At 35.0% G+C, this 27,350-nt stretch overlaps 1 protein-coding gene across 1 annotated transcript; it reads left to right on the top strand.

Annotated features, from left to right (window-relative positions):
* The first annotated feature begins 1,448 nt into the window (after positions 1 to 1,448).
* LOTGIDRAFT_149279 (hypothetical protein) lies at positions 1,449 to 26,942 on the top strand. The gene is made up of 4 exons (XM_009059600.1): positions 1,449 to 1,672; positions 16,228 to 16,260; positions 25,962 to 26,204; positions 26,806 to 26,942. Exons 1-4 carry the CDS (start codon positions 1,604 to 1,606, stop codon positions 26,848 to 26,850), a joined length of 390 nt encoding a protein of 129 aa, XP_009057848.1. The 5' UTR covers positions 1,449 to 1,603; the 3' UTR covers positions 26,851 to 26,942.
* Positions 26,943 to 27,350: the final 408 nt, after the last annotated feature.

The raw sequence follows: 27,350 nt of genomic DNA, 5'->3' as shown, positions 1-27,350 counted from the left end.
TTCTTGGACTGTACTCTGGCGAATAGAGTCTGTAAGTCTGTAAAAAATAAGCTGTCTGTCTATGGTTGGTTGTAATCTAATCAGATAGCTGCATTCTGTGATACAGAAAATTTGGCTTTTGCAGTCAAGGTATAAGACGAAGTTCGTTATACCTTGACCACTGTGAAGAAGGTGATTTGTAAGAGTCACAAATTCCCCAGGCAACAAAAATATAAAAAATATAATATATATTCTTTTGATACTTTGGTAAACTGTGGAAATGAACCACTCTCATTCTAATCTCAGATTATGACGTCATTATCGCAATAACTATTACCAGATCTTCCCATATTAAAATTTGATACAAAAAAAAAAACTGATTTACTTTCTGCATTCAGCGCATCACGAACTCATCTGTTTTCATTGTAGAGTAATTGTAATCATTTACCGTGATTTCATTCAAACGTGGTGTTAATAGAAATATTCTTTTTTCTTTCGTTCGCATCAAGTGGGTTGATAAATTCCACCTTGTTTAAACTGCAAGTTGTTTCATGCTTCGTGCATATCGACCGCCATTTTTATTGTAGAAATTCGGATAAATGTGATATCGGGCTGCTCTAGGGTTTCGAAGCGAAGTTTGACACTTTTTCATCGTGCTCGTTTCAAGTGGATTGGTTAATTACACATAGTTTAAATACAGGTTGTTTTAAGCTTGGTGCATATCGTCCGCCATTTTACGTTTGTTGATATGTAGGAGTGCAGTGTTTATATATGGCAATACAACTGATTCGCACTTGCCTATTTCATGATTATCTGTTAACCACCTTTACATTTTATTATCAGGTTGATTCTATACTTTTGAAGATTTTGGGGTTTTTGTTTTGGTTAAAATATGAATTATCAAGATTGCGTCTGCAGGACTGTACCTGTAAGAATGGCTACCATCAAACACCCTGATGTGTTGCAGAGCGCTAGCGAACCATTCGGTTTATATAGCTAATATAAGGGAAACACTTAATAGCGTCTCCTGATACAGCATCTTTGACTCACCTTAACTGAGATATCGGATGGATGGAACGTATTCAATCGACAAAATACTGCAATAATGCTATTATGTTAGACCGTTCTTGGTACCGAAATTACCCAAATATCACAAAATACTTGTCCACGCAATGCTCACCGTTTGGCCCACGTAGATAGATACGTAATGGCGTTTACTCTTACAGTGTACTATACTGATCCTAGTGTATTAACCGGATATTAAGAATGTATTCAAATGACAAGCTACATGTGCTATTAACAATGAAAGTAATTGGTCTGTATGAGCGTGCGAGGTGTAAGTAAGGTGTAAGGCAGTAGGTTGGGGGTTGGACATGGTATAATAAGAGGGAGGGACAGTAGATTGTAGGAGGAGAAATGCTATATAGTCATAGATTTAATTCAGCACTGTCCATTATAACATTGAAACAATCTGTACTAGACTTGGAAAGAACGCTGGCCGACTGTGAAGTGATACCAGTGAAGAGTGGCCAATCTGGAAGTCACGTGATCTCAATTGTATCGGAATAATATCTACTGTATCTTTCCTCTGAAACTCTTCAAACTTTTTACATAGACAATAACCATGGAACCGTCTCCTGTCAAAATAGTTGCCTGTTTTGTAATATTTGCCGTCATAGGAACAGAAGCGATGGTGAGTAAATCCTTTTTTAAAATTTGTGCACCTTTTTGTAATTTTAATTCACGTTTTAATTAATTCCCATTTGCTATCGTTCCAAAGATTTAGAATGTAAAAATCTCTTAAAAACTGAATACATTTATGCGTTTTTGTGTAAATTTTATATCATGTTACAATTCCCAATTGCTTTTATTCCAAACATTTACAATGTATCGACCTCGTAAAAACTGCAGATTCTGTACTCTATAATAGTTTTCATGGTCGACTTTCCACTAATAGAAGAGCTCTACATTTTAACATTTTAAACACAAAAATTACGTTATATTATTGTTAGTGACAAAAAAGGTCCGCCTTTCAAAATTACTTTCTATTGCGTAGTTTACTATATTAACACCACAATAATTTTAGTTGTAAATTTTTTTTAACCCTGTGCCAATGCATTTTATTGAATAGTAACTTGTTACTTTCAATCACCCTAAGTTTTTACAACTAATACATAAAACAGACAATATTACAATCGCAACAATTTTAAGGAATACTATGCCACTCAAACTGTTAACAACGTTTCAATAATTTACATTTTCATCAATCACTACTACAATGAGAGATGGAATATGATTAATTAATCGGCCAATTTACTTTGTTTTGATTACATACAACGTTTCATTAATTTACTCTGAGACGTATAGTAATCATGCAATTGATTAAAGTAAAACGCACAAAGTAGCAAAGGGTGATATGCCCGCGTTTTGCTGAACATTCATTCTTGCTGTATTCAGTGTCTTAATTCAATGGTTTAACCTTGTTTCCATTTCGGTCACTATGCGCTCAATGAGGAACAGGGCAAATTCAACCAAGTTACCCGATTAATTTGAATTCTGATATTCAGGTGCATAAATATCCTCGTTTCAACTTCATTATTTTGGGGCATTTCTTACATAAATTCGGTATATTATAAAAGAGTTTTCACATATTAAATCTTACTTGAAAAATAGTTCATTTTTTATGAAGGGACATGTTTAGCATCTACTTGACTATTACTGAAGTCATTTCAGCCAAGCTGCTATATCTGCCCCAGCGCTTGCAGTTTTGAGAAAACAATCGTTCAAGTCTGATTGAAATCAGTAGATTTTGTCGGGATTTGACTTGAATTCAGAAGCATCTAGATTACAGTATTATTGAAAGTGTCTTGTTTATGATTATAATTGCTTAGCTGCGATTACAGAATGCGAAAACAATCCATTATAGGAACTTCATTAACTACTTGAACATTACCATGATCTCTTCTAAATAATTATTCTGAAATCTGTCTGAAATTGACCTAGTTACGCATATCGATGCCTCCTGTGCCTTTGCGAACCATGCATTAGATAGAGAACACCCGATAAAAGTCATATAAATTCACTAATGAGCTCAATACGTGCATAGATTGCAAAGTATATATAGTAATGTAATCATAATTTCTCATACAATCATGACAATACTGTCATTACTAAATTGAATAGATGGACAGTTTAGATTACAACTCTTATCGTTTAGATATCACTAGCGTTGAAAACCAGGCTCGCATAATGCTATGAAATTAACAATGAGTTGTACAGAACTTTTTTACGTTTAAATCTATTCAAATAAACGATAAGCCGTTGATAAAAAAAAACATAAACGATAGGCTTTCCTCGGAGAGAACAGAAGTAGAGCGTGCTCAATCAGGTACAGAAATATACGACGTAATTTAATTTCATTCTATTTCAAGAAGAAATATCATATACTTACCATGTTTCTTTTATTGGGCGGATGGATATTCAAAGATTATCACCTACCTCCCCAACCGGCATTCTCAAAAGTAAAAAAATGTGATTGGCCGTTGACTCATGTGCGCTAAAATGAAAAGAAATTGCTGATATTTTTATTCCGATGGATGACATCTAGAATCATTTACAGTTCATGTAGCACATCCGTACGTCAGAAAGTACCGTAATTCCAAACAAACAAAACCGGAAATGACATGTGAAGATGTCCTGAACAGATCACAACCACAATTTCCAATGGTTTAAATAACGCACTCATGCTTGCAGATATTAAAATTTGACCAAATGGCAATACAGCTTAAGTTCTGTAAATTCAGAATTTCTCTGTCTGTGTATGTATTGAAGACTTTATAACCCTCGAGGCATATTTGCGCCAATACATTTTTATTGAGAAAGTTTCGACTGAACAATAAAGAGACACAATGTTGAAATGCAGAAGATACCAACTGATTGAAATCCTGTGAGTAATTTATTAGCTCTGAAATACTCATAAAGTTTATTACAAGTGTCTTATCTAGCAGGCCACAGACTGGTTGGAATTGGTATTAAAACATTATGTAATTATAGTGCACAGTTAAGGATATTACTCTATAGACTATTGTTATTAAAACACAGTAAAACACAGCTCTGTTCATTAGATTTGCTGCTATTACTGCAGTAGTACAGCAGTACAGACATGGTGGCCATACAAGATAACCAATGTACACACTGATCTATGTGAGTTCTCTGAAATAGATGCCGAGTTAACAATCACATATCTTCAATAAACATTGCCATGTCGAAATAAACCAGAATGGTCACAGGCATACCTGTAGCAAAACATGTACAACACGAACAAGCTTAACGAAGAGATGAATAGTGGTTGACGCTCTGAAATCAGAATAACTTAAAGCGTTTACAAGACAATAATTTCGTACCTGCACAAATTTCCCTTACTTTTATCGTTAAGCATTCAAAAACTTGTCCCTTTCAGTTTCAGGAAAGCGAAATAAAATGTAATTCGAGTGCATTCCAGGCCGTAGAAGCAAATTGCGAAACGACTATCAAACCTTTTTTACAATTCATTTTATTTTAAATCCACTCTGTGTCTCATTTTAACTTGCTTGGATTGTACTACAGTATTGGTACTGAATCTGTCACGTCATCAGAGTTATGCGTTCATAAGAAAAATTCCCAGCAACTTCCGCTATTATCCAGTTTGCTTTGGTTAATGCTCAGACCACTTTGATTAGCAAATCGCGTGTTGTATCAGACACATTTGAGTATCTTGAGTTAGGATCATAAGGCTAGCTGGGAACGTAACCCTTTGATTACAAACTATCTGTCACGTTGTTAAGAGAACTCCTTTGAGACCAAAAATAATAGTTAGAACTTGGTGGATCTAAACTTAATGTTCTATGTGTCATGAATGGTGGCTTAAGTTAAGTTTTCAGAAACTCGAGTGTCGCAGTAAGATGACCGAACTAATGTGTAAACTTAATAAACTAGATTTTGTGTAAATACAATAAAAAGATTGTGATTCCATAAATAATAAAGGAGAGAAGTGTCTGAGACTAATGGTTCTTCAATAAAAAACAAGCACGACAATAGGATTACAGGTCTAACTAAATTTAAATCAACTACGGAAATAGAAATATGACGGCAGTGTCCTCCATGTTATTCCTCAGGTCTAAGGGTTGGTTGTACATGTATTTGGAACTATGTATTTTTACCCTCTCGTTGTGTTGTTCATTTCATATTTATTTTCAGAAAATGTGCTAAATACACTCTAGAAACGTGTTATAATTGGCCAGAATTTAAGCGTGATATTGAAGCACTTTTCTCATTGAACTGTTGATTATAAAAAGTTCTTAAAAGTGTTAAAATAATCTTTGACTGCTTCGAACAGACAAGAATGTGAGCGTGATTTTGAAGTACTTTTCCCATTGATAGTGCAGACGCTCTTGTTGCGCTTTTCATTAAATATATTCTTTAAGAGTGTTCTCAAATAATCTTTAACTCCATAGAACAGACCATAATTTGGGTTTGATACTGAAGCCATTTCCCATCGAGCTTTCAGTTGCTCACAATATCCGTTGCCATTCTCCCATCCAATGAAACGAAATTAAATGAATTGAGTTTTACGTTCTACTTTTCTGCACCATGTGGGCTAATAAAGACGGTCCCAACCAATGATGACTTGCGCAATAGTTTGTTTCCCAGAACAAGCTGAATCCTTGACCGATCAAATTAATACATTTAATGGGAATATTGGTTAATTTCTGCTGATAGCTGGTTTCAAAATGGCGGAATTTTTCATTATAGAAAACAAACTAAATTTGAGGCATTTACTCCCTAATTATAATTATTTTAATGTAAACAGTTCTCCTTGCCTTATTACAATAAGACAGATCAGACACGATAGGGCAAATGCCACCAGGAATTGGAACTTTAACTAATTTGAAAGTAAGAACACGACCACATCAGACTGTCGTTTTTTGTCTGTACATTGAACTCAGATTTACTAAAACAAATGAAATTTTTTGGGAAAATTAATCTATCATTCTTCATTAGCCAAATTTAATTTCGTTTTTTAAACCCGGATTTAATAAAACAGATTAACTTTTACTAAAAATCAATATGTCATACTTTATTGGGCCACTTAATTTTTTGTCTTTTTAAGTTTTTCTCATAAATAGGTAAAACAACTTATCAAGATTGATGGTTGTTGTAATTAGTCGTAACATTTTTGTCAAATGTTCTTGTGGGTGGCGTGGCGGTATTTCAAGAGATAATGTTTCGTAGTGATATCTGTAAACCAAAACGATATTTGAAATGAACAAATAGTGGTTGTGGGTTCATAGTGTTTCCGAATTTCTCATGTCGACCCAGCTGTAAATGGATTTGGATAATTTGGGAAAGACCAAGAGCAGCTGAGAGACAGGATCTCCGTGAATATCGGCTGTTGTCCTATTAAAATTGTTTTTTTCTTTCTTTTTATCTCAATTCCATTTGATCATTAGAAATTCTCTATGTAAAACTTAGTGACTGAACCCCGATAATCTTCAGTCGAATTAGCAAATTCAATCTGACTAAAAAATCATCCTTTTACCCCAACGCAGTTAGCTCTTGTTAATGATGCAAAGATTTTAATTTGTTTATCAGTCTAAGTTTTGTTACAATCTATTTTTTCTGATTAAAATTTCATTTCGATATTGAATTGATGTAATTCGTCTGACAGGCCAAGGTTTTTATAGTTTGTCTGTAAATCAGAGAGTCAGTGAAGCAGATCTTGTAAGGTTGTCTAATGCTCAGCCGACTGGTATGGCATATTAGCTAATAACAAACTCATTTCGTAGATTGCTTCTCGTAGTCACATTCTAACTTAATTTTAACCAATAGTCAAGTGTTTCGTCTCAAAATGCAATCTTAGTGTATTTACGAGCGAGTAATTTCCTGTGGTTGATGGTTAGACGTGACTTCACTTCCGCTTATTAACGCTTTCTGGTTGGTTGTTTTTTATTTAAAAGTTGACAGTGTTTTAAAGGCCATGTTATGCATCAACAAGATAATTCTCTATCAGGAAGCAAGCGGTATTTGTAAAGTTCAAAGCACTATTTTCTTAACACATTTCTATTAAATAAATACAATTTAATTTCAAATGTTACTCACAAATTGAAACTACATGTATTCATTCTCTTTCCAATAACGAACAATTTTTTTCGTTACGTTTTTACTGCGTATAAAATGTGAGGTAGGATAAATAGTTCAGTAGCTGCAACCAATGTATTGCCAACTTATTCTAGATTTCGAGTCACGTTTTGCGGTTTGGACCGTTAGTACTTGTTTTTTTTTTTATTTGTATTTGAATCAAATTTTTACAGATGATTCAAACTCAAATATAATTTTGAAAATTTGTAAATATCTTCTTGAGCATAATATCTTTATTTTAAACTGTAGTATGTCTTAATTCTAAGAAAATGGGGCTTTTCCGGAAGTTCTAACAGGAAGTGCATTAAAGATGAACATTATGATGAGAAGGCTTTATCTGATGGACAATCTGCACATGTGGCATGTTGAAACCAGAAAGCAATTCTACCAATATCCGCCCACACTTCTGAGAAAAACTTTAAATTGTATTCGTTTTCGATAAACGACGGTGATAGTAGCTTCATTTAGAGATATTTTAGGAAAAATGGAAATTATTTTAAACTATTAATGTGTTCATGTCCAATACACTAGTTTTTATTAGATACAGTTATATTACACAATTTCAATTCAATTATATTCAACAATCTTCATTTGTCTATTTTTGGTCCGATATTTTTATGATTTATGAATCTTCAAAATTTCTTATTCAGCGTTTTAAATAATTGACTGCTTGAATTAAAAACTCTAACTTTGTCTAAAAACATGTTTCTTCTTGTCTTCGATGTATTTCTTGATTCTACTGTTCTTAACACTTCGTATCTTATATTTGAAATTACTTGTTCCCCCTCTGTTTTCTGTTTCTGGAGTTTATATGCTATGCAACAGTCTCAACATTCCTTTACAGTTGGTGTTTATGTCTTCTTAGTTGGCTTTAACGAATTGCAACACATCTTTAGACATTTGACTACCTTCTTCACTGTTGCGTGAAGTTACTGCATTTAAATATTAATGATAAAATTAAGTAAAGAAAAAAAAGTAAAGAATTTAAATCGCAATAAGATTTTGGTTGGTCTACTGATTTCTGTAGTTTGTTTAATTTACAACTTATAAAGCAATTAAAGCTTCTTGGTTCTTCTTTATGAAATGTAGAATAGTTTTACGTTTTGGGTTGAACTGTTATTGGCCAGTCAATGACGAAGCCTCTACATGGCCAATTTTTGATAAATGGCTAATTTTTTTACAATGGTCTACTTAGGAATTATGAATAAACATTTTGATCAGGCGTGCCATTAGTGGAATATCTATAGATATATGTAAACAATGATACAATACAATATTTTCACTGTTAAAATAGTACTAAATTTATCAAGCGATATAGAAATATTAAAACAGAACCTAAAAAAATGTTTTTGTCACTCAGAGTTTCACGCTATGCGATCTTCAGACAACTGACCTACTGTCAACCTGCGTCCCTACTGATGCTATAATAAAACGCAAAGGAAACATCTTATGGGTGTATCATATGTAATCTTTATTTTTAAATGCTTATATCTGTAAATAAAACATCAGAGAAGGTGAATAAAATGAAGTTATTGACCACAGAACATGTAACTTCCGGTGTCTGTTAAGTTTGTTAAGTATGTGATTCAGTCGATCCTGAATCCTGACCCTGAAAGGTGTTGGTATAATATAATATAAGCTGCTACCGTTTTATCAAAACAGACAACACAGACAGCAGTATCTACCAGACTTGATTGTGATTCATCAGAATGGTGAAAACTATGTGCAATAGTATTGGCCCTATGAAATCAATTGAACAAAGTTTGTCAGACTGAAAAGACAATATAATTATTGAAAGTGATTTACTTTAAACTTACATGGGATAAAAGTTAGGCAATCTGAAATGGAATCTAGGAGGGTGGGTGGCAAAGCGTGGGAGTTGAAAATAACCTTAGTCTAAAATACCAATCTTGTTCTTTTCAATTATTCATTTCATTAGATAGATAAAAATGATTGCAGTTCTCAAATATGATTACAGTTCGGCAATAAAATAATATATTTTTATTATTATATTGAATTTATTAGCTTTGCTGGGGTTCCATTGATGATGAAGAGAGTGGGCGAGACTAACGATGCTGCAGGTCTTAAAGCTATGATACTTCCGCCATGAACATCAACCAATCAGATTATAAATACCACTTGCTCCAAAAGGCAATGCACTCACCTCGTCTGTCAGAGCCGTATATTGAGATTTTCTGTGTCTTTTGTAGTGGCGGCTCCAAGACCCAAAAGGATGAAGGATACTTGTTTGTTTGTTTGAATTTTTAGGCCCTTTATTTTCAAATTTTGTTCAAGTGCATTTGCCCCCTAAAATGGATTCGGAAAAGAATTTGGCAGTGGCCCACCCCAAGCAAACGTTCTGCAGCAGCCACTTTGAATAACACTACTGATCTACTTCGATAATCAACCTCGACGCGATAAATAGATACTTTCGGCCATAAAAAGAGAAATGGTACAATGATATAGTACCGAAATTGGTATGTTAGACATAAAAACTGTGTAGTAAACTCTGTAGATACGTTAAAAGATGGTACCATCTAAAAGCCGTATGTGGCGATTGCAAGACAGAAAATTCGCTCGAAGTTAACTTTGCACCAACAGCACCTCCATCATCTATGCTCGTATCTCGTGTGTTTACCATAGTTGCATTTATGGAATAAAAAAGTGTTATGGTCTTCCCCCATGAGAGATGCGTAAAAACACCACCTGTACCGCAATCGTCTCACACCCAATGCCTTTGTAACGCACTATGCTGAGTTTCCCAAAAATTCCCCCAAAGCTGCGAGAAAACATCTCGGATATGACTTTCCCTTTGTTATCTCATCCCTTGATGCCTGTGTATCTCATAATGAGGATACTGCGCTATTGTCTCTATCACAGTTTTCCCAGGAGCTGCCTGAAAACATGGTAATTGGGGTTAACCTGAGTACCGCCTGTCGCCCCTATACTTCTGCAAGCCGTCTTGTGTTTACTGCATGTGTGTACTTCTAAGAGTGAAATGTTAATAAGTGCGTTGTTGTATGAACTAATTTCATAAAGCGATAAAAATAATAAAATATTTATTCTATTAATACAATGCATCACTTTAACTCTATCGTTTTTACATTCCTTTATTCAATTTCCCATTACCATGGACTAATTATATTAAACCCATTTTACGCTGGGGGTTTTCATAAAGACGTCATTATAAAGAGCTCTGATGGATGTTTGCAAACAGTTTAGTGGTCATTGTACGAACTCAGAAACAATCTAGTGCGTTCCATTGTATCCAGAGTATTTTTTTAGATTTCAAGGTAATGAGTGTATGGAACTCCCAAGCTAGTGTAGTCAATCCCCGTTCATTTGAACTGATTGCCAGCCTGCACTCGGGGGATACATTACTTAACTTCCCATAGCCATTGCACGAAGCTCCACAACTAGTGCACAGAGTACCGTAAATTATTAAAGGGACTGATGCACTTTTTTTTCAAGCATACTTTAGTCTCAGAAAAAAGTCCACGTGTTTCTGGAATTATCCGCGTTTGAAAGTTTAAAAGGCGAGTCGTCTTTGTCTTCTTTTTTTGAAAAATTGCCATAATATATAGAAAAGACATCTATTGAAATAGGAAAAGAAATTCCTCGAGATATTTTTGAAGGAAATATTTTCGTATATTTCTAGTAATTCTGAAGACTTTTTACGTATATTCAAGACTCAAATCAGTCCCACCAAATGGCCAGTTTACGGAGTTCCGTAGGCGGTGACAAAGTTCCCTATATAATCTACGGAGTTAAGCTTAGATTCCATATACGCGTCATGCGGATGCGTCAAATATGATACTATATATGCGTTAAACGCGTGCGTTATCTTTCTTTTAACGCACGGACTTCTAGACAGATGGATGCTTTGGTGCATAAAAAAGACAGGGAATTCCCACAAAATAAAGGCGTCCGGATGCGTCAAAAATCGCATGACGGAGACCACTTGACGGATACCGCTTTCGCATATATGGAATCTTAGCTTTATGAAGCCAATGAGATCTGTTACCAATGTATGGGGTCTCGCAACCAGTGTACGAATGCCTGTAACTATAGTTCCGTTACAACTGTTGTGGTTCCATCAGGCCCCTAGCGTTCAGAGTTCCACAACCAGTGTGCGACAATATTTTTATTTACTGCAACGAAATTTCTTTCTTGCTGTTTTCTTAGACTAGTGAAGAAGACTAGTCTTCTTTATTCTCACTTGAAGTTAGCAGTATTCTTTTGTAGTATAGTTTAAATTCCACCCTATATTTTTGTAGGATTTTTTGAGACATGTTCTTTCGATACAATTGCCGATTAAATATATGAAATATTCTTCTCTTAACTATATGTATTCTGAAAAAATGAAATCTGAGCTTTCGATAATTGAACAAATATTTTTGACAGATATCAGAAATAAAGTTAATAATATATTAATTGTAGTAAACAATAGTAATAAATGACTGATTCATTAAAAATAATATGAACAGAAACCAATCATATTAATAACCTGCAGCAAGTCACATAATCATGATGATATATTATATTAAACCTCACTTTAAATCTCTACTTTTATTTTCACAAACATTTAGGTACTCTTGACAGGAAAATCCAGTTGAAAACTCACTCACAGAGAGATATGTGGTGTCCCTGAACCACAAATTACCCTCAAGGTCGTCAGCCATGTTTTAATCAAGGTATCACTATACCAGATATAATTTTACTCAATTTCTTTTCAACAAACCAACATGGATTCTCCCTAAACGTTTTCGAGTTGATAAACCCAGTTACAGAGTGCACACCAATTACACCACAGGATGATTAGATATGATACAGTCACGGTCCTTATATTTGTTAAGTTTTAGTTTCAAGATTTCTTTTTATTTCAAAAAACCAATTATGGATTATATCCGTAATTATTATCGACTTGAAAACACAGCCTCAGATAAGGTGGTAATGCAAGCCAAGTAGACGTAAAACATCATATCATTTTATTTTCAGTTGGGCTAGATCAGTGGTTTCCAACCTATTTCAGCTTTCACACCCCTGGAGCAATCATATGGACCTTTCACACCCCCAAAACTTGTTTCATCCACATTTGCACCATGTGATGAGGTGGGGTGCTCTCAACCTAAATTCATCTCTTACACTAGTTGGCCACACCCCTGACACCCTAGTCTCACACCCCAGGGGGGTGAAAACACCCCAGGTTGGCAACTAAGGGGCTAGATACTGTGTGGAACTTAATAAGGCCGGACTGAAGGACATGTCTCATTTTATTTCGAGTCCGATAGTGGAGTGGAACTATTTATTTGTTTTATCCGTCAGACGAAGTACTCTGCTCTATTTCCAGTATGACTGGATACTGGGTGAAAAGTATTTATTTATGCCTGAGAGAGACTAGTTGATAAATGATATGACGGTAGTTAATAGAATATAAAGTCATATATAAATACCGATATTTACTTAGCTCTACTATTGTTAATTGTTAGATAGTAGCTCAATAGTCCGAACACTACCAAACAATTAAACAGAAATGGAGATTTGGGCTCTTACTTAAAAAAAAAAGACACAGAGTTTTGCATTGAAATCTTACCAGAACAGCGCCATCAATTGCTGATGGCTATCTAATGTGTACCGCTTGTAGTGCACCAGGTTTCGGCTTACTTCACCTTTGAGTGATTAGGCCCTGTATCGCCGGATGAGGCGCTCTGAGAAAAAAAGGAGGTCCATCTCGGCCTTTGACGGAATCAAGCCCTGCGCTCGTGACGCCACCCCGCTCTAGAAGAGTCAGTATCGGACTAAGGATAGTGTAAATGACAGACGAGACAAATCAAACTGAGATTTAAACCTGACATTGATTATCTGATATTTATCTTCCCTTTTTATCTTTGCCATCTTTCTCTACAGTTCCTTACACTTCCTATTTAAATATCGATGGTAATTGTGATATGAAATACCATTCTGAAAAAATCGAATAATTCTATTACTGCAACAAAATACCATACACCATTGCCCCTCCGGATATATTACTTGAACCTCAAGACAACCAGATCTGGCTACGGCCTGATATCATGTAAATGTCTTAATTGCGGGTAATCTTTAATTTTGTGGGTCACTTCACCTAGCATTAATTATCATTTGTATGATATGGTTTTATCACAGGGTCGACTGAACATGTCGATATTACAAATTGAAAAATGAAATGAAATGAATGAATTTTACGTCCTACCTTCTTCACCGTTTTGGGCTAATGACGACGGGCAACGTCATACAGTGTGCTATGAGGGAAATTTTTCCATGACAGCGACATTCGCCTACTCTTTTTCAATTTCCAACTATCTTTAACGTACACAGTCTGTAGCACACGGGACTTTGGAATGAATGGGGTTTTACGTCCTACTCTTCTGCACAGATCAAGTAACTAGCAGTGGCAGAGCCAGGTTTTCATCAGAAGAGGGTGGGGGGGATCGAAATGTCAAAGGTTGCCCGAAATTCCAACCTAGATTTTTGCCCGAAAAACATGTCTTCGGGGCTACGAGGGTGGCGGGTGAAAATTCTGATTTAGGTCCATAAATAAAACTGTTAATATAAGTTTTCCTTAGTGTAATTTGCTACCCCCCTGGTCCGGCGTTTGTTGCCCCCTCCCCCCACCCACCTCCAGTTTTAAATTTCAAACCATTGAGTTCTTAAGTGTCTGGTGCTATTGCTATTGCTATCTTAGGTGGCCATTCTCGCTAAGCCTGATGATAACCTCGTATGCAGATCTACTTTAATTGTTAGGCGGAAGTTAAATCCGCGTTACAAAATATAGTTCTTCAGATGTTAGTTACATGACATAAAGTTATTGTCACATGACCTAATATTTGCATACAAGGTTATTGTCAGGCGTAGCGAGAATGGCCGCCGTAGATACGATTGCTAATGCTTTACAGAAGCGCCACTTATCAAAGTAGTGGTAAAACATAAGAACAAAAATTGGAAATCAAGTTTAAGGTTATTTCCGTATGATAACAGAAAGAAGAGAATGATATGTCAATTCCATTAGATCTGTATTGATCAACCAATCTTAAAGTATTACCATTTAACACTGGTTTGACATTCGCATTAAATACCCAATTTTCACTTTTAAAAAACAGTAATGAAATTAAGACTGGCGTGTACAAGAAAAACAGGACACGTTGTCAATTTTAACTTGTTCAGAAAACAAAAGTGATTAAAGAAAAGAAAGCATTAAAGAGTGAATTTGTAGAAATGTACTACTGTTACATTTCTGATACATATACGTATCTCTTGTGGAAGATATCGTTGAAGGACTGTCAGATCTGATCTATCTGTAACATCAAGGTCAAATACTTGATATTTCAGCAAATTTAGCCCATTATATATACCTATCAGTGGCTTGCCCAGAGTCAACAAGCCTCGATATAACAGAATCAGAATACACGATATATTTGACACTGCTCTTTTGGGTAAAGAACGATAATACTAATGAAATTGTTGTCAATGATAAGAACGTCAAGTGTTATTCTATTGTTTATGAGAGCTGTTTATACCACGGTACAATGAATATAGTAGATTGTGTAATGTCTGAAACAATGGTGGTGCCAGCCTCCGGGATACAAATAGGGGGAAGAGTTACTTAATGGCAAGTCTGTCAAGATTGAGATTACAATTACACCAGCTCCCAGGTGCAATAGTTGCAGATGGATAAATATATTATAAAGAAGAAGCCATCAAAGCAGGACGTAAAAAATATATCATTCGCTAGACTTAAAAATCATTTCAATTATAAATCATTTCATTTGCTAGACTTAAAAATCATTTCATTCACTAGTATAAAAAATCATTTCAGAAGGTAGATGTAAAAATCATTTCATTCGCAAGACGTTAAATCATTTCATTCGCTAGACGTCAAATTATTTCATTCGCTAGACGTCAAAACATCTCATTCGCTAGACGTCAAAACATTTCAGAAGCTAGACTTAGAAATAATTTCATACACTTGGCGTAAAAATCATTTCAGAAGGTAGATGTAAAAATCATTTCAGAAGGTAGATGTAAAAATCATTTCAGAAGGTAGATGTAAAAATCATTTCATTCGCAAGACGTTAAATCATTTCATTCGCAAGACGTTAAATCATTTCATTCGCTAGACGTCAAATTATTTCATTCGCAAGACGTCAAATCATCTCATTCGCTAGACGTCAAAACATTTCAGAAGCTAGACTTAGAAATAATTTCATACACTTGGCGTAAAAATCATTTCAGAGAGAAAAAGCATTTCATCAAATAAATTTGGACATATATGTCTTTCCCAATAAGTTTCCATAACCAAGTAAGATGCAGAAAATAACACGTAAAACTCTCGTTATTGTAGTTGTCTTCTCTAAGTGCTGATGACGGAAATTATTTTACTCCAGTAAATGTGACCTAGACTTTGAATAAAAACATTTAATGAATCGTAAAATTTGTCTTCAAGCCATTGCGTCATGAATGTGTACACATTTCGTTGACTTCCCTTATTAGGAAGCGGTTGGGTGGGAGATAGAAAGCGTGGTCTTTACAGTCAATATCAATTGTTAAACGGATACATTCTCATCTTAACTAGACTATTCAAATCTTCTCATATCCGCTTTTTTCAATCAGTTTTACCATTTCTTTAGTCATTTTCCTATTGTCATTGATCGAATCTATCCTCTCAACTTAAAACTCACATGAGTTAATAGACGAAACATTAAATCCATTTAGTTTAGAATGAAGAAATTTGGAATCGTCAGTTACCTAGTGACAGAGCACTGAAAATATTGTTTTCAATCCTTGAACCGTGCAGTACTCTTTGATTCGCTTCCCACCTGCTGTTACTGCAGGTCGGTTCATTTACAGTCAAAGATGTTCATAAAAGGACAAAAACAATCAAAGTTGATGTTGATATTTGAAATATGAGAACGAGCGTTTTATGTTCGTAATCACAATTTTACATTTTTACTAAAAATGATGAATTTTATAATCTTGCGTTTCTCCTTTTTTTTGAAAAATAAAACTTATTTAATTATTTCGATGATTTCTTTTCAGAATTATATGGCATTTCCACGACTGGGAAGATCGGTAAGAACATTTTAAACTTCCTTGTTTTCCTCTTACGTACTGTTTTTAATGATGTATAGTTATAGATACTAGTTTTTCATTATACTAAATTCATTGTTTAGTAACATAATATATATACTCTGTACTCAAGAAACGCACATGTGTGTAAACTGTCAGGTAGGCGATATTTTTAAGAACTGTTGATAAAATCAGATCATCATGTAGATATGATTCAAAGCAAAAATTTAACAAAGATTAAGCATTAAACACGTGCGTTTCTTTTTAGTTCGATTTTATAAATAATTTCCTCATTTCAATGTTTTAGAATTCTAGGATATAGTTATCCATATTTAGATTCCATTAGATGCTTTTTAATATCAACTCTAAACTCTTCAAATATGCAACCATCCACGGGGAAAATAATGCTGGTGTATTGACTTTATTTCATTCCATTTATTATATTGTGTTGATGGTTGCAAATTTACGAGGTTTGAGTATTAATAATCAATTTGAATTATTTGTAGCTTTTGCTGTTTAGGGTCCCTTTACACTAGAGAATTTCATTAATGGAAAAATTATTTTGATTCTCGTCCTTCTGACATATACTCTAAAGGGCTATTTGAAATGAAAAATGTGCCTGAGTTGATGTTGATATTTAGATGTGAAATCGATTAGCGAGACTAGTAGACTGTGATCCCGACATTAGTTAGTCGCTCTTCTGGCAAGCGTTTCTTGGTTGGAATTAACATGGCGTGTTCACTAAAAAGTAGAAATAAATAAACCAAGTTCTAACGATCCGAACCGCTAGAAAGTTAAATTCTATCTGAATGCAAGCTAAATCATAAAATTCGATTAATGGCCAAACTGATTTGTGTGCGCACACGTGTCCTTTTCCTTCAGATTATCATATCTCGATAAATTTAAGTTTATCACACAATTTAGAATGGGGGATATCTAATTTGCGAGCACGAACGAATGAATATATAAACACATTATTCATCCATGCAAGTAATGTAAAATCTATAGGAAGTCGTGGTGTAAATGTGTAAAAAATCCGTTATACATGTGCAAACCGGCGACAATCAATCAAAAAATCATTTATCGCAACCTGTAGCAGTCTCAGGATCAGGGTTTCGTCATCTTCATAATGTCAAGCTATTACGAACTTCATCGTGTACCTTGACTGCACAAGCTACCATTCTTCTATCACCGAATGGAGCAATTTGATTGGATTGTGCACAAGCGAATACAACCACTTTTTCTCAATATAAAGACTGTAATCATTATGGCTTATTGTCCTTTTGTTGAGCTCTCTGATTTTCTGTATTCGCTGGCGTACAATCTAATCAAAGCTCTGCATCTACAAACTTATGTGGCACAGGAAAGATGGCTATTGCAGTCAAGGTATAAGACGAAGTTCGTAATGTGAAGATGGGACTTCGTGAACTACTTGTTTTTGTGTCGGGGTAGTTATGAGATGAATTTAAAATGAGGAGTGATTTGCTTGATTAACGACAATAAATGAGAGTGTTTCCAGTTATAAAAATAGTATGGGACTCGAACCCATGGGACTGGTTCTTCCAATAAAGCGTCGATCCAACTAACTATCTATAAATAGCCTTATATTAGTGAAATTCTTTACTGTACAATCGACCATATTAGAATTAGATTTTCCTTTTTAAAGTATTGTGTTAAAAGGTTCTCTATTGTCTTTTAGAATTGCTTTTATCTAATTTGTGTTTCTTTTGCTTCTATTTCCTTACAGCCTAGATCGGCCATTGATAAACTTAATGGTCGCTATAACGGTCAAGCTTTTGCTTTCCCTCGTGGGAGGCGAGCTCTAGTTAGTGACGTCGCTGTTGATACGGTAGGCACCCTCTCACTGCACATGCGTCACATCCTTCACACTTCCTGCTTCCGGTATACTCCTCCTCCCATTTCCAATGTATATCTACGACCATTGTCAAAGCGACCACCTTGAAATAGCTTAATGGCTTCTTACAGATAGATATTATATAAAACTAAGATGCATTGGTAGACGCCACGCTTTAAACTAAGAAATATCCATACTCTTTAGCTGCCTGAGTGATGATCTTTATCCATTCCCTATTCGACTTAGAGAAATGTTGCTTGAACACAAATGGATTGTATTAATACTTTGTTACAGGAACCTGCCATCTACCCACTCCCATCTTCACAATGTCAAGTTTTTACGAACGTCATCTATTATCTCGACATCAATAAGCTCTTCTCTTCTCGTATATGTTCGTGAAATGCAAATAAATCCCCTTTTTTTAAAAGAATCCAAATACAAGTTTAAAACGCAGATACAATTTAATTGTTACACGTGCAGCCATATGTTTGTACGAAGGGGCTCTGATTGACTGTGGCAGAAAAGAAGGACGTAAAACTCCATTCATTTCATTTCATTTCTGATTGACTGTGTTCGTTAGCGTAATTCAGAACTTCCGTGCCTGTTGATATTGAGGTATTTGACAAAGTTTAATAATTTGTCATTGTGAAGATGACCCTATCCCGTCACTGCCATTTGTACACCAAACGATCACTTACCATTTACTAATTTTAAATCTCTGTCCCGATTCCCTCTGTGTAATCTGCATGTATGGTATTTTCCTACGAAATTGAACAGAATATAACACTTTTTTTCAGTAATCGATTTGGAAGTTGAGATATGTCCTTAGTTATTAAAGCCTTATAATTAAATCGAGTACATCTTTTATCTTTAAAACCAACTATCTCAGTGTTCTAAAACCTTTTGTCTTTCGCGCAATACAATTTGTATGTTTGGGAAAAGAAAGAGGTTTGTTTCCAATAGTTAATGAATATTTTACATATAATTAAAGATGGAAACATTCACAAAAGTATGATCCTGTAATAAATACTGTCAAATATTGTTCAAATTACCAGCGATCATGGCTTTGATTCTAAAGATGTCTTTGTGAAGTGAAACAAATATTGTAAATCTTACAATTGTCAACAAACAGTCGATGAATCGTGGGTTTAAAAAGGCCTTTATTTCACTATCACGGAAGGTTTTTCCTCTGATTTCCATATATAGATAGAGTCCTATTCTCTCCTGGTATTTTGTTATTTTGGTATTCAGGGTTGTTTTCATTGGTAATCTGCCTGTCTTAAACAAGACATTGATTGGCTTTTAGCTTAACATGGATTACTCGTGGACACTCGTGCAGCTCTAGCTAGCTACCTTCTATGCTGTCAACTGTCATCGTGAAACCAATTTTTTTTACAACTCTACTACTGAAGAAAAATAAATTTTTGTTTGTCCAAACTGATGTTGCGGATGCATTTTAATGTCAGTAAATCGTTCAACGTTATTTGAATTGTAAAATTGTAATAAGCTTATTTGACAACTATCTTCTAGAAACTAAAGCAAATAAAATGTTTGTTGCCCTAAGCTACTAACTGCAATTTCAAATGCAGCAAAAATCTTATGAAAGGGCAACCGCCAGTTAGCATGTTAAGACTGGTTTAGAAATGATTTAGGTGTATTCGCGTTAGAAAGATGTTACAATGAACAAAAGCCTTCACTGAAGCACCTTGTTTACTATCTTATCTTATTACTTGTATAAGAACACAAGAGCAGCGACATAGTTTGGCGGCTGTCTAGATAACGGCTTCATTTGGTCAAGGATTTAATTGGTATATAATGACTGTGTTACTCTTGCTCGCTCTTTTTCCACCACTGAAGTTGACAATTGTTTGTTATTCGCTGAGATCTCGATTTAATCTCGTTTTGCAGTCGATTGAATCTTATAAATTCAGAAAACAATACAAAATCAAAAGCAAGAAAGAAACGACGACAAAGGTTAACTTAGTTGATTTTAACGTGAAAATTTGAAAAAAATAAGTCTCTAGTTTGTAAGCACTTGCACTTGATGAATTCAAATGGTAAAATCATTAAAATTACAATTCTTCTCTTCACAAATGATTAGCTTTATTATAACTTATAAAACATATTGTAGACGGGGTCGAATTTAATTAAAAGAAACCATTATTAGAGAAATATCGAATTACACAGATAGCGAATGATGTATTCGTTTAGATGTGTAGGTGTTTTAGTGCATAGGTTCGAATTGGTCCTTGAACATTTGCATAGATTATAGACCTATTCGCATATATTGACGTGTGTGTGAACGCAGTGCATCGTTTCGTTGCGTTTCAAAACCTCAGAAAAAAGTCAGACAAATTCCTCGGTCAAGTTGTTGAAGCTCTGTAGACAAGTAGATTATTATAATCTTAGAAGCAGAAAGGTAAACATTAAGAACACAAGTTATATGGATATACTACTTCTAGGTTCATTTCATCGAAACACATACAGGTAACGTAATCACGTAAAATGATTAACAACCAAACAACACAAGATATAGGTAATCATTAATCATTAATCATTGTTAATCATTTTACTTGATAACGTTGTCTGTATGTGTTCCGAAACGTAGTATGTAATAAACCTAATAGTATATCCGTATAACTTGTGTTCTTATTGTAGATTATAAATTGATTTTCGATTCCTGATGAACAAGTTGGCGAAAATGATATCTATCACACTTGCATTATTTTCACTGTTAAAACATCCTTACACAGCAATTATCATTCCTCTCCAACACTTGCAACTTTTATCCTATCAATTTTTGATTTTCAATTACATAATTTCACGTTGTCTTTTATGTTTCAATTTACAGGTTTGACAAGAGCTGGCTTATTTTCTACATTAGAGTTTAGTTTTAATTTTTAAAAAGTACTGAATTAAATTTCGTTTCGTTATACAAATATGCTGTACGATACCGAGGACATTTTTAACAAGTTAACATTTCTTCAAGTGAAGTTAATATTCACCAATCAAAATCAAAATAAAGACTGCCATCAGTGAGCAATAGATTTTTGGGGATCAGTTTTCTTTCCTCGACAAAACTTCATATTGAGGAGTAAAAGGTTTGATTGAATAATTTTGGACTTCATAAAGTAGACGGGCAATTTTTATATCCCAGAGTTAAGGGGTTTGATTGGATAAAATAAATTTACCTTGGTCAAATAAAAACCTGTAAGATGTATCTCAATTGCTAGTTTTAGCTTCCAATATTTGTAAATATCAATTCATACATTAATGATATTAATTCTGTCGTAATATGGTCAACTTGACTTCCCCAATGTACACTAAAGTTCTATTGTGTTATACATAAACCATGCGATTTCGTCTGCGATCGAGAGATCTCCCAGCGATGGATTGGTTCCCGATTTAGACAGCGACAGATACAGGACGATTTTCAATTCCAAACGATATTACAGTAATAATATTTTGTTGCTGATTGTTATTTAAGAAATTTTCTGAGAATTCAGAAATATAAAGTCTTTTTAGCACAATAGGGTTCTCCGTCAAACGTAAACGTTGGTGGTTCTTTTAATTCCAGACAAAGAACCAGATCATTCAAGCCGAACAAGAGCAATAAATGTGTCAAAACATGAACAATCATCCCTTTTGATGACTAATGCCCATGGAGCGCTCGTCAAATATTCCCCTTTTCTGTAGGCTTCGTCCTACATCGTACAGAATTTCTAAATTAATGCGAAACTAAAAATATTTTCTCACACTAGTAATTAAGCAATATTGTAGACAAAAAGAAGCGATACAGAATAGATCTGTATTTTATTCCAATATTATTGGGAGTGGTTAGAGATTTTTTTTTTTAGACAAAACGAAACGAAATGCATTTAATTCAGACAAAAATTAAAATAAAAGATGAAAATATTTGCTCACTACTCTTAGATGGAGTGACAGGATCCATTGAAATGAATATTAGTATACAGATATATCTATTCAATTATTGATTCGCACATTGTATTATTTCATACCATTGCTTGATATTATTCAATTGTTGTGTCTAGATCAAACAGCCTTTATCTCTTGTTTTCCAGTCTCTTAGGACCCAACCGCCTCTCGACAGACAAATATTCAACCACTACACCAATCAACTTAAAACACCACTCTTCAAAACAAAAACTCAGTCTCGTATCAAGAGATCTTTATACATGAAAAAATACGAGTTAGCACATCGATTTGGCTATTATTCGAAACACCCAACAAACGATAAACTGATACCATCCCAACCAGAGGCACAGGATGCGAAAAGAGCCAGTCAATTTCCAATGCCACGATCACCTGGCGTTCCTGGTGTTTTGTTAAATGACCAAAGTCCATCACTAGAAGTGGACATGCCAGATTCCAAACAAGGACCACAAGAGAATGCAAGCGGATCTGAAGAAGCTGAACAGCTTCAGAATGCAGATTCCATGACCCAAAATAATGACAAAGAAGAGAAGAGAATTCTTGCTGGTGATTTTCTAGCCAGACGTTACAATATGCCACGATCTTACAGAAATTCTGCCGAAATTTCAAACGAAAAAGATGGCGCTGTGAAGACACCCGATGCACTTGCTGATTATCTTCTGATTCACAGGAGAAAATATCCAATGCCACGATCTAGTATATCCAAACGAAGTGTACAATCTGTATCAATTTTGCCTTCTAGTTTTTTTAGAGACTGGTGGAATACGGCCGAAAAACTAAACATAATTAGCAAACAATTTTTGTCGAATCGTCCCAAACCAGTACAAAGAAGTGTATTTATTATGCCTAAAAGATCGGGCGATACTAATATACCTACAAACACTAAACGTACTGGCTTCTACCCAATGCCAAGAAATGCAAAGCGAACTGGTTTTTATCCCATGCCAAGAAGTGCAAAACGAACAGGCTTCTACCCCATGCCAAGAAGTACAAAGCGCACTGGCTTCTATCCTATGCCAAGAAGTGCCAAACGAACTGGCTTCTATCCTATGCCAAGGGGTGCTAAGAGATCTGACTTCTTCCCTATGCCAAGAAGTGCTAAGCGAACTGGCTTCTTTCCTATGCCTAGAAATGCAAAGCGAACTGGCTTCTATCCTATGCCTAGAAGTGCAAAGCGAACTGGCTTCTATCCTATGCCAAGAAGTGCCAAACGAACTGACTTCTATCCTATGCCGAGAAGTGCCAAACGAACTGGCTTTTATCCCATGCCAAGAAGTGCAAAGCGAAATGGCTTCTATCCTATGCCAAGAAGTGCAAAGCGAACTGGCTTCTATCCGATGCCAAGAAGTGCTAAACGAACTGACTTCTATCCTATGCCAAGAAGTTCTAAACGAACGGGCTTCTATCCAATGCCAAGAAGCACAAAGCGATCAGGCTTCTATCCGATGCCAAGAAGTGCCAAGCGAACAAACTTTTATCCTTTGCAAGGAAAGCGAACAGAAATGTCTATGTCACAAGATCTACTTGTTAGGTCAAAACGGTCAGACGCATCCAGTTTTACATTTGGTGCTGAACAAACATCACTTTCACAGGATCAGACGAATACATTAAAACAGAACCAACATATGCAAATGAATAAACGTTCCGATATATGGTCCTCCGACGATTTCTTAATGTCAAGAGATACAGCAAAATCCGGTTACTACCCCAGGTCGAGGGATGCGGCAAAATCTGGTTACTACCCCATGCCGAGGGATACGGCAAACTCCGGTTACTACCCCATGCCAAGAGATACATCAAACTCCGGTTACTACCCCATGCCAAGAGATACATCAAACTCCGTTTACTACCCCATGCCAAGGGATACAACAAACTCCGGTTACTACCCCATGCCTCGAGATACACAAAGTTCGGAGCAGCAAGTCTATTACCCGATACCCAGACAAATAACTGATGATTTGGGATTGACTTCAAACATGACAGTTACGGGAGAAAAGCCCATTAATGATTCAAATTGGCTGACAGGTCTTGATGTGATAGCTCTTATTGATATATTGAAAAATGATGGTTTGGAAAAAAATGACGAAGAAAGATCACTGTCGAAAGTGTATGATTGGCTGGATGAATTGAAGGAGGAATGTTCAGATGGATATACAGAATGTCCGACACTTCTAAACGGAATAAGGGTAGGATATATTGAATAATGGCATGATCTACATTGGATTATTCACTTTAACCCACACAACATCACGTTATGTCAGAAACTAACACTGTAACATATAACCTTATGTCGGAAAACAGCACCATTACTTTTCACACATTTTTCTGAAAAAAACATGGGCAAGTTTCACTTTATGTCTGGAAACAACTTCGTTGTATTTCACTATATGTCAGAACAACACCGCCACGTTTCACTTTATGTTTGAAAACAATGTCATCACGTTTCACTTTATGTCAGAAAATAACACAGTCGCGTTCCACTTTATATCAGATCACCTTTCACGTTTTGTCAACAACATCGTCACTTTGTATCAGAAATCAACATCGTCACGTTTCACTTTTTATCAGAAATCAACATCGCCACGCTTCACTTCGTATCAGAAAACAACATCGTCACGTTTCTGTTTTTGCCTGAAATCAATATCGTCACGTTTCACTCTTTGTCTGAAATCAACATCACTACGTTTCACTTTGTATCAGAAATCAACATCAACTTTTCATTTTTTGTCTGAAAACAACATTGTCACATTTTGTTTATTTCAGGAAAGAACACCGTCACGTTTTTCATTCATTTATTTGCGTACTGTGACAACATTGCGATATCACGATGGTAATATCACTTAAGGAAGCAATTGCCCTTCACATCATGATAAAGTAGCAAGTGAAAATCGAACAAGGCAAGGTATGAACTACACTCAAGAGCACCTGTTATAAACACAATTTTGATAGATGATGTGAACATGGTTGCCAATAATTCACTTTGTCTCTATTAGCCTTTGGTAACACAAATGACGCCATCTTTTGTCTTAATTTCGTGATTCAAATTGATCATATAATAAGGGATTGTAAAGAGGTCTTCTAGCATTTGTATTTATTGTATCATTCTATAGTTCATAATACGTATGTGACATGTGTAATCCTATCAACCTATCTTGACTTATTATGTATGAATATCAATTCTTGAATGAGTCATTTTTGTGTCATTTTCATTCATCTTCCTTCGTATCAATTGAAAATTATAAAACGTCGAGGAATCACTTTACATTTTGGACACGATTCACTATAACTCGGAGGTAGGCGAGTCTCTATACAGAAATATATTTCACACAGTTCACTGAGTTACACAGCAAGTTTGTATTTCATTATCACTTGAAGACAGGTGTATTCGATTGTTTTTTTTATATAATTGCCATTTCAATGCAGTATATATTAAAGCAGAATGAATTTGAAATAATTTTTTTTAAACTTTATGAAGTATTTAAAAACTTGTTGAATTAACCTCAATGTACTTGGATGTGTGTTTTTCGCATGTTGCATGTGCTTGATTATAATATATTCATTTTAAGTTTACAGGCATTGCGTCAAGGTGATTTCAACGGAGTCAGAATTCCATTTTCATTCTTTATTATGTGGGATCAACGACATCTTGGATGATTATATAAAGGACTCGATGATGGCGAAGCTAGCATAGTTAATAACATACATCATCCAATGAGTTCGGTATCATCCGACATTTAAGTATTTGTAGAAGTCATGACAAAAAAAAAAGAAACGAATGAAAAACAGGAAACGAAAGATTAATTGTATTGTTCAATCCTAATGGTCTTTTAGCGGAAAATAAAAAAATACATATTTTTATTTCATTTTACTAATGGAAGTTGGAATGTAATTTTAGGGATACCTGGCGTTTCCAAGACTTGGCAGATCAGATGGACAGACGATACAGAGCTCAGAGTTTGAGCAGGCTGAATGTTGTCCTGAAGGTATTAAATCACATTGGATAATTATTGGTGCCTCCAAACCAGAAATACGATCACGATGTTCACCGAAATCTGTATGTTGTGAAGGTTTAGAAGAATTAGTTGGTCGATCATCAGACCATATATTTTACACCAAATGTACCAAAATAACCGACGAGGTACGTGCTTTCATATTATCATTCAGGCATGAATTGATCTGGTTGTATCTCATGATTATGACCTAGATTTAAGTAGCAGACCATTCTTACTCTTTCGAAACATTGTTTGGTTACTGGAATTGTTTTGCTTCCACGGATAGGTGCAAATTCTTAATTTATAGCCTGAAGGGTTGTTGGTTGTTTTTAATGATTTGTAAAATAACATTTTAGGTCGTTTAGTGAACCTATTACAAAGAATGAGGTTGTGAAATGTCTAGACAGCATTGGCTCAGACATATAGACCTATCACTCAGATTTATCTTGTGTGTTTGGGACGTTGAAAACATGTCTGTGATATTGACCCATGTTTTAAGTTTACGGGACGGCGGATGTATAAGCTTCCATTTGAAAATTATGTGCATCTTGAAAGTGGAAAATTGTCCCGCAAAGGCGAATATATGAATCTATCATGATTATCTTCTTTTTGTCTTCCAAATAATAAACTAATTTAAGACTGTTGGCCCAGTCTGTTAATATACCAGACGAATATATGAATATTTGTTTTTAAATATAGCATAAAGCATCCATTACATTAATTTTGTTTTAATTGTTTGTTTTTCAGAAGACAGAGAATACAGTTTTAGATCGGTTGTTAAGAAAATCTTAAATATACCAGAGAATGGACACCAGACCAAATCTACAAATAACGAACTCTTGTATTTATAATTGTAATAAAAAATTCAGTTCTGCTAAACTGGCAACAATATATTGAAGCTTATGTACAAATACCATTTGATGTGTGTTACTTGGGCTATTCGAGATCAAAGACTTTGTGAAATTGCTACGGATGATGACTTAGTCAAGAAACAAGAAAGACTGTCTCAAACTTGATGACTCTTATATGGACTGTGCTAGCTATCTCTTATATATATCTCCATTTACAACATGTTATAATACCCATCTGAACCTTACAAAACACGTATTTGAACTACAATGTTAACCTGCATTAAATGTGAAAGTCTTTAAATAAGATGTATCTAAAAAATGACGCTTCCTTTGCTTCCGTAGCACAAGATGACCGGCATTGTCTACGACCAATATAGTTTAGATAATCATCCATGCGTTAGGGACCACAACCTTTAGAGCCATAAATATTCACTCTAGATT

Source organism: Lottia gigantea (assembly GCF_000327385.1).
Source record: "Lottia gigantea unplaced genomic scaffold LOTGIsca_4, whole genome shotgun sequence".
NCBI classification, from domain to species: domain Eukaryota; kingdom Metazoa; phylum Mollusca; class Gastropoda; family Lottiidae; genus Lottia; species Lottia gigantea.
This window is presented reverse-complemented; position numbering and strand designations above follow the sequence as displayed.